General features: G+C 66.1%; 2 protein-coding genes across 2 annotated transcripts; both read left to right on the top strand.

The window, feature by feature from the left end:
- Positions 1 to 2359: 2359 nt before the first annotated feature.
- Positions 2360 to 4096, top strand: MNEG_10498 (hypothetical protein; the record flags this gene model as incomplete). The annotated part of the gene is made up of 4 exons (XM_014041031.1): positions 2360 to 2408; positions 2688 to 2884; positions 3047 to 3159; positions 3451 to 4096. 4 exons carry the CDS (start codon positions 2360 to 2362, stop codon positions 4094 to 4096), a joined length of 1005 nt encoding a protein of 334 aa, XP_013896485.1.
- Positions 4097 to 5990: 1894 nt separating this feature from the next.
- MNEG_10497 (hypothetical protein) lies at positions 5991 to 8379 on the top strand (the record flags this gene model as incomplete). Its single annotated transcript, XM_014041030.1, has 7 exons — positions 5991 to 6128; positions 6353 to 6448; positions 6757 to 6843; positions 6987 to 7052; positions 7412 to 7553; positions 7794 to 7856; positions 8093 to 8379. 7 exons carry the CDS (start codon positions 5991 to 5993, stop codon positions 8377 to 8379), a joined length of 879 nt encoding a protein of 292 aa, XP_013896484.1.
- Between the last annotated feature and the right edge of the window lie 1168 nt (positions 8380 to 9547).

Genomic DNA, 9547 nt, shown 5'->3' with positions numbered 1-9547 from the left:
GGGCTTCCCCCCGTACAGGTGGCCAAGGGGGGCCAACATCATATATCATCATCCCAGCAGCCCCCTCTGAAGGGACACGCGTCACCCCCCCCCCTGCAGCCCCCTCGCAGCCCGGCCCCCAGCGTCACAGCTTGCTGCCCGTCGTCGCTCGGCCGGCTTGATGCGCCGCCTGGACAACCCGACGCCCCAACTGACCAACCAACTGACCGGCTGCCCCACGCAAACGTTCTGAACCCCAGGGGCGGCCTCATCTTCTGGGCGGACCTGGTGGGGGCCAAGGCCATATGCGCCAAGCTGGATGCGCTCGCGGACAAGTGAGACGCGCGCACACGCACACACAGCACACGCGCCCTCCTTGTGGTCACAGCCCCCCTTCTTTCTAGCTCACTGCAGCTGCTGGTTCGAAGCGGGCCTTCAGAGTTGTTCCAGCTCACGTATTGCGGTCGTCGCAGGCAAAACCCATGGGTCGCTGCAAGCGGCGCTGACGCCCACGCCCTGCTTGAGCAGGCCAGGCCAGCTGCTGCGACGCCCCACGCCCCGGCCCACCCCTCTCTCTCCCCCTGCGCCGCCGCCCCACCCCATTCATCGTCTGCGTCCCCAGGTTTGATGCGGCCGGCTGCGGCGGGTTCTTCCGGCCGTGCGAGTACCTGCGGCAGGCCGCGCAGACGGGCCGCAAGCTCGGGGCGGGCGTCACCCAGTCGCGCCTGTGAGGGGGCGCTGACGGCGGCGCACGGCGCCTGCCGGGAGCGTTGGAGGCGGCGCCTCTTCTGGGCGTGCGCCTCTTGGCACGCCGTGGCCGCGGGGGGCGCGGCAGCGGCGCGATGGCCTTCGCCCGTATCGCTTGGCCGTCACCCCGGCGCCTCCGGTCACGCCGTGCGTGACTCAAAGCAGGGACCCCCATCTCACCTGATCCTTCAACTCCAGATCACCTCAGAGATCTCTGTCTCATGCGCGCAGCAGAGGGTCTGTTCCAGTTACAGTCGCCCTCCCTTTTGACGGCAGCCGTGCCGTTTTGGTAGAGTCTTCCGCGGCATCAACAAAACGCGCCGGCGCGCGCTCCTCCCTCTCCGCCTGCGCTTCCCCCTCGAATGCACCCCATTGTCTTTCGCGGGGGCCGCGGCATCCTGAGGGTGCGGCGCACAGGGTCCGGGCGCTGCAGGCGCAATATTTTGCATGGCGCAGACCGCGCCCGCCAGATTCCCTCTTCATATAGCGCAGCGCCTGCGGGGTCTGCCCCGCCCGAGCGGCGCGCCTCGGACGCGGCGCGGCGCCACACGGCGCGCGCGGTCGGAAGTGTCTCTTTTCGGCTTCCGACAGCCCCAATGGTTTGAGACGCCCCCGCCGCCCCTTCGAGCCGGGCGTGGTGGCGCCGCGTCTGCAGCGCCGCGAGGCGGGCGGTACGCCCCTGCAGGCCCCGCTCCTTGTGTTGACCAGACCCCCCTTTTGTCCAGACGGCAATGCTCACGGTTTGCTTTGTATGTAACTCCAGCACGCAGCACAGCGGTGACACGTGGCGAGTGGAGGGAGGCGCACGGGCGGCTGGTGTGCGGCTGCCGGCGGATCCGGTGGAACCCACCGCAGAAACCTCCTGGACGGCGCATGTGGGCAGTTAGCGCAGACTCGAGGCTGCGATGGAGAGGGGAAACAGGTGCGCAGTGGTCAAGGCGTCCAGCAGGTCTGCAGGGTCTTGCGGTTGCCACGGCCTCGCCTGGGGCGCATGGGAGTGCGCAGCGGCGGCCGTGCGGCGGGGCAGCTGTGGCCTGGGTGACGCGCTGGGCTTCATCGCCGCGGCAGCCGGCAGATGAGGGGCTTGGGCTCATTTGGTTCTTTGGGCGTGCAGGGAAGCCGGGGCGAGGGTTTCGGTTGAGCAGATGGGCACCCTGTGTGGTGCTGCACGCGGCCAGGGCCCCATGGTTTACGGTCCACTGCACCATGCAGATAAGTCGGTCTGGATGTGAAGATATCATACGAGGGCAGCAGGGGCCATCGCAAGGCAGGCGGTACCTGCTCCCTACTCAAGAGGTCACCCTGACATGAGCCGGCCGAGAGGGTCAACACGGCAAAAAACAGGACACCGTGCCATCAACAAGTTTGCTCGCTGCGCACACATCACTTGATTTACATGTGTTTTTGGTGAACTTCGAGCATCCCACTACACACGAACAGCATGTTGAGCCGGCAAGGCCTTGCGACGCGGGGTGGAACCACCTTCGCCCATAGCAGGGCACAGTATTTATTTAATATTCGTTCTTCTGCTTCGTCGTACCACCGGTCAGCGCTGTCGAAGCGTCAGATCGCCGCGGCCGCAGCTGATGGCGCCCCCAGCACCAGCGGAAGAGATGGCATTCACGAAGACCGCATGGGTCTTGAGGGGTTTCTTGAACGCGTGCGGGAGCGCAGGACTGAAGGTGGGCGGTGATGCCCCATGCAATAGGGCACTGGGGCCAGGTCCGTACCTGGCGCGCTGCTCGCTACCTAGGGGTCGCGCATGTCGTCCAGGACATTTATAATGTCAAACACGCTTATGCGGCGGCGACTTGGCGCCGGGCGCCGCTGCCGCAGCGACCGGCTGCGCCGCAGGGCGTGCTGCGCCGCGCGCTGTGGGTCGCTTGGCCACGCATGAGCCTACCCTGGCTTCTCCGCTTTACTCCCGCGCCCGCACCTGCTCTCTCCCACCCGTTCCTCAGCCGGCGCGCCCGCCACGGGCCCCAGCCCCGGCCCCGTATTCCTCATCGGCACGGGCCCGGGCGACCCCGGCCTGCTGACGCTGCGCGCGGTGCAGCTGATGCAGAGCGCCGACGTGGTGCTGTACGACCGCCTCGTGTCTGACGACATCCTGAGGCTCGTGCACAGCGGCGCGCGCATGGTGTACGTTGGAAAGCAGGTGACCGGGGCCCCGCAGACGCATCGCTGCGGGCTCCCCTCGCACGCTGTCTGCCGAATCGAACTCACGCACTCGCGCACGCCGTCGCGCTTGCCGCGTCTCACCCCCTAGCGCGGCCCTGGCCCCTCACCACCCGTTTCGCTCCGACCATTACCGAAACAGGCGGGGTACCACACCAGGACTCAGGACGAAATCCACGAGCTGCTGCTGGAATTCGCAGAGGCGGGCGCCACGGTGGTGCGCCTGAAGGGGGGCGACCCCTACGTCTTCGGCCGGTGAGCCGCGCCGCCCTGTGCTTTCCTTGGACTCTCGAATGTCTTCCTTTACGATCTGATGAGGCCTGACCGTGTGGATGTGTTTGCATGTCGCTGGAGTGGCCTGGGCATGCTGTATCTGGACGTGAACAACCATCGTTGGCATGGACCTCAGGGGGCTCGCCCGACCTCCTACGCTGCACCCACCTGCATCACTCCTCCCCATACATACACACACACACACACACACACACACACAAGCTCTTGCACACATACAAACTCCGTCTCCCCCTCCCATACCCACCACCTCAGCGGCGGCGAGGAGGTGCAGTACCTCGCATCCCGGGGCATCCGCGTCCTGGCCGTCCCCGGCATCACCGCCGCCGCCGGCATATGCGCCGAGCTCGGCATCCCCATGACGCACCGCGGCGTCGCGACCGCGGTGCGCTTCCTCACCGGCCACTCGCGCGAGGGCGCGGAGGCGGAGGCGTCGCTGGCCGAGGCGGTCGCGGCGGCGGCGGACCCGCACACGACGCTCGTCGTGTACATGGGGCTGGGGACGCTGCCGAAGCTGGTGGAGCAGCTGGGAGCGCACGGGCTGCCGCTCGGCACGCCGGCGGTGGCGGTGGAGCGGGGGACTACGGCGGAGCAGCGGGTGGCATTTGCCGAGCTCGGGGGGCTCATGGACGCGACCGCGGCGCACGCGCTGCGCAGCCCGACGCTGATTATTATCGGGAAGGTGGTCGCGCTGGCGCCTGGGTGGGGCGAGTGGGAGGCGGCGGGGCGGCCACGGGAGCTGGCGGCGGCGGCGTGGAGCGCGCGCGCGGCGCTGCCGGACGCGGCGGCGGCCGTGCTGGGGCGGGCGAGCGCGGCTGCGGAGGAGGGGGAGGGCCGGCGGCGCGGGGGGCGGCGGGAGGCGGCCCGCGAGGGTGAGGGCGCCGCGGCGGGCGCCGCGTGACGCGTCGGCCGTTGCACGCTGGTTGTTTGGCGATTGCGCCTTGCAAAAAGGGTTCGGCTGGTTACGCGAAGTTGTATTGCCCTTTGCGCGGGGCGCGTTGATGCAAGCACATGCACTCACTTCTTTGTCCCGTACGCCGGAAGCCTCATCAGCGCGACCGCTTTACGCGCTGCAAGGCTCCAATCGGGACCGCTTCATCTGACTTCTTTTGGCGTGTTCTATACTGTGGTACGCTGCCGTCTCGATTGCCACAAGCATGCCTGTGATCGGACTGTTGACATGCACAACGCGGGCGGCGTTCTTCGCGCCCTGTTCGCCACGCGCGCGCTGCGCATTGCGTGCCATGTACCCTACTACTGTGCCACAGTAGAGTAATTCTGTGTTTTACCTCTGCCACTGGGGAGGAGCGTCGGGGGTTGCAGCATGTGGGCATGCAGCACATGGGCTAGCAATGGCAGCTTGATCCCCGCTGGCGCAACGCGCTGGCAACTGTCAAAACAGAGGCCACGTTGCGCGCCCGCCGAAGCAAGGAGTTGGTGCCGAAGAACGGTGGCTTTGGCGGCGTCCTGAAGCGATGGCGCGGTGCGGCACGGTGCGGCTGCTGCTGTTGTGTGTGCAGTGGTGCGCGAGCGGCTCGGCCTCACAGAGCTATGCGTGTTGGGCAAAAGCGAGGTGTCTGGACCGGCTGCTTGGTCCCTCTCCTTGTACGGGCCTCTCTTCCTATGCTGCAGTGCAGACCGTCAGGTGAGGGCAACCTGCCCTCGCCCTGGGGACCCCACGGTGGCCACCCTCCAAGCCCTGTGGTCGGGTGCGCGATTGTGCTGTTTGGGGCTGCCTGCCGCAACCCCCTGAGGATGTTCAGGTCAAACCGTGACACCTGCGACACGAACGCTCACAGCAGCCAGTTAGGGGGCTGCTGAGGCCGCTGCGCCTCTCCACAGTAGGCCTGAGGTGCTCTGAACCGCGCTGCGGGGCCCTTCTCGAGGTGACTCTCGCAGCGCCTGGATCTGAGGCCCCCTTGGTGCAGCGCAATCCTGCTGACAAACAGCTCTGCTGTGTGACCACAGGCGGTGTCCACCTGCCAGCAGAGGGGCACCTGTATGCCATGCGCCCGTCGTGGCACCTTGACTGTATCAAAATATCGCACATTGGCATTTCCGGAGTCTCCATCACACGCACTTGCGCACACGCACGCGCGCCAACAAACACGCACACGTACACACACATGATGTGCCATTGAAGGTGTTTAATGTCTCCACGCCGTCCAAGTTGCGTATGTCATCAGGGTTCATCGACCTTGAGCACGTGCACGACATGTGGTTGATTGGCGGCCGCTGGGGCAGGGCGTCACATAGCTACTCATACTCCGCAGGAGACCCTCCTGTGTTGATAGTCCGCCCAGAGATGTTGATAGTCCGCCACGCGTGCAGCGCTCGTTCCAGAAGGTCATGTGCCAAATTATTTGAGTGGTGTTGCATGATCATCACCACTGTTTGACTGGCAGGGCAGCGGATTTGCATCGGCGCCAGCAGCTTGCGGGTAGGGGTGCAGCTCGCGGCGGTGTTGGACTCAGGTTTTCGCCCCAGAGCATGCAACTACAGGCAACCAAGGTCGCTTTCAGGCTCAGTGCACCCCAAAATGCGCTTGGCGTAGCGCGGCATGGGTTTGGAAGGCCATGCCATGCGCTCATGGCGTCACACTGCCAGCTCCAGCGGCGGCGACCTGGCGGGTCGAGTGACAAGGGCCCCGCGCAACGATGGCGCCCTTGCATGGGCCACGAAACTTGACGCGAATGGCATAATTATTTTACATCGCATAGGATTACGCCGCGCGCTGGTCGACAGTTGCCGGAGTCTCACACACTCGTCAGTGATCTCGGTCCGCGCATATAATCATGTTCAGCCTGCGATTCAGCGGCGCTTTCAACTGGGGCTTGCCTAAGCGCCCAAGCCAGCAGCGCAAGCAGCCGCGCCGCGTCCGCGCCACTGGGTCGGACAGCGCCCCAGCCAGCACGCTCTCGTCGCGTGTCGGGGTGCGTGCGCCACACCGCGCCGCGCGGGCCTCATTGGCGCCTTTCGTGACTCCTCATCTGCGCCTGTCATGACATTGCACTGCCACACACACGCGTGCTCACGAACCCAATGCCTCCTCCGGCCCACGACCCAACGCCTAGCTTGTGAATGCGCCCCTCATCCCTGACGCGCCCTCCCGCGCTGCCGCCGCCGCCGCCGCCATCACGCCCATGCACGCGTGCAGGGCTTCGGCGGTCTTGCGCAAGCCGGCCTGGTGGCGGGCGCCGTGGCCGGCGCGGGCAGCTTGGGGGCGCAGTTCGTCGCCGCCAAGCAGGCGGAGGTGGGCCTGACTGCCCCTGTCAAATTCAAACTGTTCCTGTGCACAGCTGCAGGGGGCGGAGCATGGGGGCATGGGGGCCGACCTCCGACTTGCAAGGGGAGGGCAGCAGGGCTGCACGACCGCGAATGCAGGCGGCACGTTCAGGAGCACAACTTAGCAGTGACACAGACTAGCATGGGGCGAGCGGGATTATGCGAGCAGCCTCGCCTGGCAGGCGCGTCCCAGCCGCAGGGCGCCTTTTGGGGCCGCGTGGGGCGATACCAGCCGAGGCAAAGGCGCCGTGCCTCTGGCTCTCTCGGCGCCCGCAGGGCCGTGGCGCTGCCGCCCCTGAGTACGACTTTGTGCGCGTGCTGCGCATCGCGGGGTTTGGCGCGCTGCTGTACGGCCCCTACCAGGTGGGGCGCGCATGGGCATTCGCGACGGTGTGGCACGGGCGCGGGCAGCATGAGTGGCTTGGGGGGGAGGATCCTGGGCGCATGCAACCGCTCGCTACACCCGCATTCAACCGGCATGGCCCCCCCACGTGTGCTGCGCGCAGCACGCCCTCTTCAGCGTTCTTGAGTGGGGCCTGCCGGCCCAGTCCATCGCCAACGTCCTTGCAAAGGTTTGAAGCCCCTGGCTGGGTTGTTTCAGGAAGGGGTGGTGTGTCAATGAGGGGGTTTGGCTCCATGCCGCTGTGGCGCTTCGGCCGAGGCGGCGCTCTGACTGCCACGCCGGCTTGCTAGCAGCGGAGTCCCGCCAGGAAGCGCACGGCAGATAGGGAGGGGCAGCGCATGCACTTTGGCGCTTTGCACCCTGCAGTTGCACCATGCGACCCGGCCATCCCGACCTGGCGCCGCCTGCCTGCAGCGCACCATGGATTCCTGCTGCATGCGTGCATGCGCCCGGCCGGCGCCGCGCTTCGAGCTCAGACGTGATACTGGGGCTAAACCCGCACTTCCACCTCAACACTGCGCGCCACAGGTCGCCGTAAGCCAGGTGGCGCTGGCGCCGGCGGTGCTGGCGTTCCTGTACGTGTGGAGCCTGGGGGGCAGCGAGGCCAAGGGGGACGCGACGGCGCTCAGCCAGAGCGTGAAGAACGACCTCGGGCCCAGCACCGTGGACGGTGCGCGCGGCGCCAACCATGGGGTTCCATTGTGGCATGCATGCGCATGAGAGCATGGGCGCTGTGCATGCATGCTGGGTTTCTCATGTGTGGGTGCCGGTGTCAAGTCGGCATCGCCCATGCCGGGGCCCTGGCGGCCGCGAACGCTTGAGGCTTGGCTGTGAGCATCCCTCCCCTCGTGTGTCCCTGCACTGCCCTCCCAACTAAAACCCCCTCCCTGTCCCTCACCCCACCCATCAGGCTGGAAGGTGTGGGTTCCGGCCTTCGGCCTGACCTTCCTCGCAGTGCCCCCCGCAAGCCAGGGTGCGCGTGGCATCTGCCTACCTCGCGCGCCGCAGCGAGCCTCCGTGGCAGCACGCATTGCGTGCCCGGTCCCACCAGCCTGGTCGCCGTCGCGCTCGCAAGCACATGCGGTGGCCAACCTTCAACAAATGCATGCCCATCTGCGTGTGTGCCCGTCCGTACCCTAAAGTCACGACAAAACTTCAGTAATGAGCACAACTGACACACAAATGCACCCCCATATGCACGCCTCGCAGTGCTGTTCACGACCCTGGCCAGTGTCGGCTTCTCTGGATACGAGTCCCACCAGTCCACGGGCGACGCCGCCGCCCGCGCCCCCACGCTCTCCGCCCTCGCCGCCGCCGCCGCCGCCAAGAAGGCCGCCGCCGCGGCCGAGGCGGCGGCGTCCTCGGCGGCGGCGGTGGCGGTGCCCAAGGAGGCGCCAAAGGCAAACAAGAATATCCTCGGGCTCAGCGACAACCAGGTCACAGTTCTCATCACTGTGGCATGGATTGGGGCGTGCGTGGCGCTCAAGAAGGACTGAGGCGCGGCGTCCCGGGGCCGCAGGCACGTGCGGCGTCGCTCCGGGGCGGCGGTGTCGGCGGAAACGGGAGGGAGGCTCTGATTTTGGACTGTTCATTATCGCTTGTGAGCGCGCGAGCGTGCTGTTGCGCACAAATTGTAACGCACGCCTTGACATCGGCACGGTGAACGGCCTGCTTGGGTCAGGACAGCTTCGGGGTCGTGACTAGTCAGCTCACACACGCCTGGCGACAGCGGAGGTCAGCGGGGGCGTTGTGTCAAGGCAGCTGCGGCCAGCCAGGGCGCTGTCAATGTCGCAATCTGTATGGTGTTGCACGATGATTGCCACTTGCTGCCAGTCGTGAGGTGACTCTACTCACTTCAGCCCGGCCAGGTGTTGACCAGCGGCGCACGATCACATTGGCTGGCGCTTGCCCTTGACACAATCATCAGCACCTTCTTGGATTGAAAGTCATTGGAAAATTCCGATCGGCTAGAACTTTGAAACAAGGCTTTGAATCAAGCCATGTACGTGATCGCGCAGATCATTATCAGCCAAGGCTAGCACGTACGACGGCGTAGCATTTAAAACAGGGGATTGAATATTTTAACCTGTGTGAACTTCGTCTCGTGGTCGGCAGAGCAACCCCGCTGCCGCAGCAGCGTCGCAGCGTGGCGCCGCCGCTGTTGCACCCTCAAAGCGGTCGTGGCAGCGATGCGCATCGTCACGTGGAACGTCGCGTCGCTGGTGCGCTTACGCACACAGATCCGTACACATGTGCAGATCCGCCGCGGCACGCCGTGCGGCCCCCTGCGGCGGTCACCCAACCCGTCACCCAGGTCACCTCCGCCCGCCCTTGCCTCCGCCGCAGCCGCCCACCGCCCGCAACGCCGTCCTCGCGCACGGGTCGCTTTCGGCCTTCTTCAAAGATCACCTGGGAGCAGATATCATATGCCTGCAGGAGGTGCGGCGCCGGCCCAAACACAGCGCGGCGCCCCGTCGCCATCCCCCACTTGCGCAACCGCTGTGGCTTTCGAGTGCAGTGGCAGCTGCGCTTTGCGGGCGTGAGGTGTTTTCGCATCCCATCGTGGCGGTGCGGCTTGAGTTGGAGGCAGGGGAGGGTGCTGCTTGGCGGTCAGATGCTCTTTTCGCCCCCAATCATACAACCGTGGGCCCCTGTGCCGCGCCC

Source organism: Monoraphidium neglectum (assembly GCF_000611645.1).
Source record: "Monoraphidium neglectum strain SAG 48.87 unplaced genomic scaffold scaffold02340, whole genome shotgun sequence".
NCBI lineage: Eukaryota > Viridiplantae > Chlorophyta > Chlorophyceae > Sphaeropleales > Selenastraceae > Monoraphidium > Monoraphidium neglectum.
This window is presented reverse-complemented; position numbering and strand designations above follow the sequence as displayed.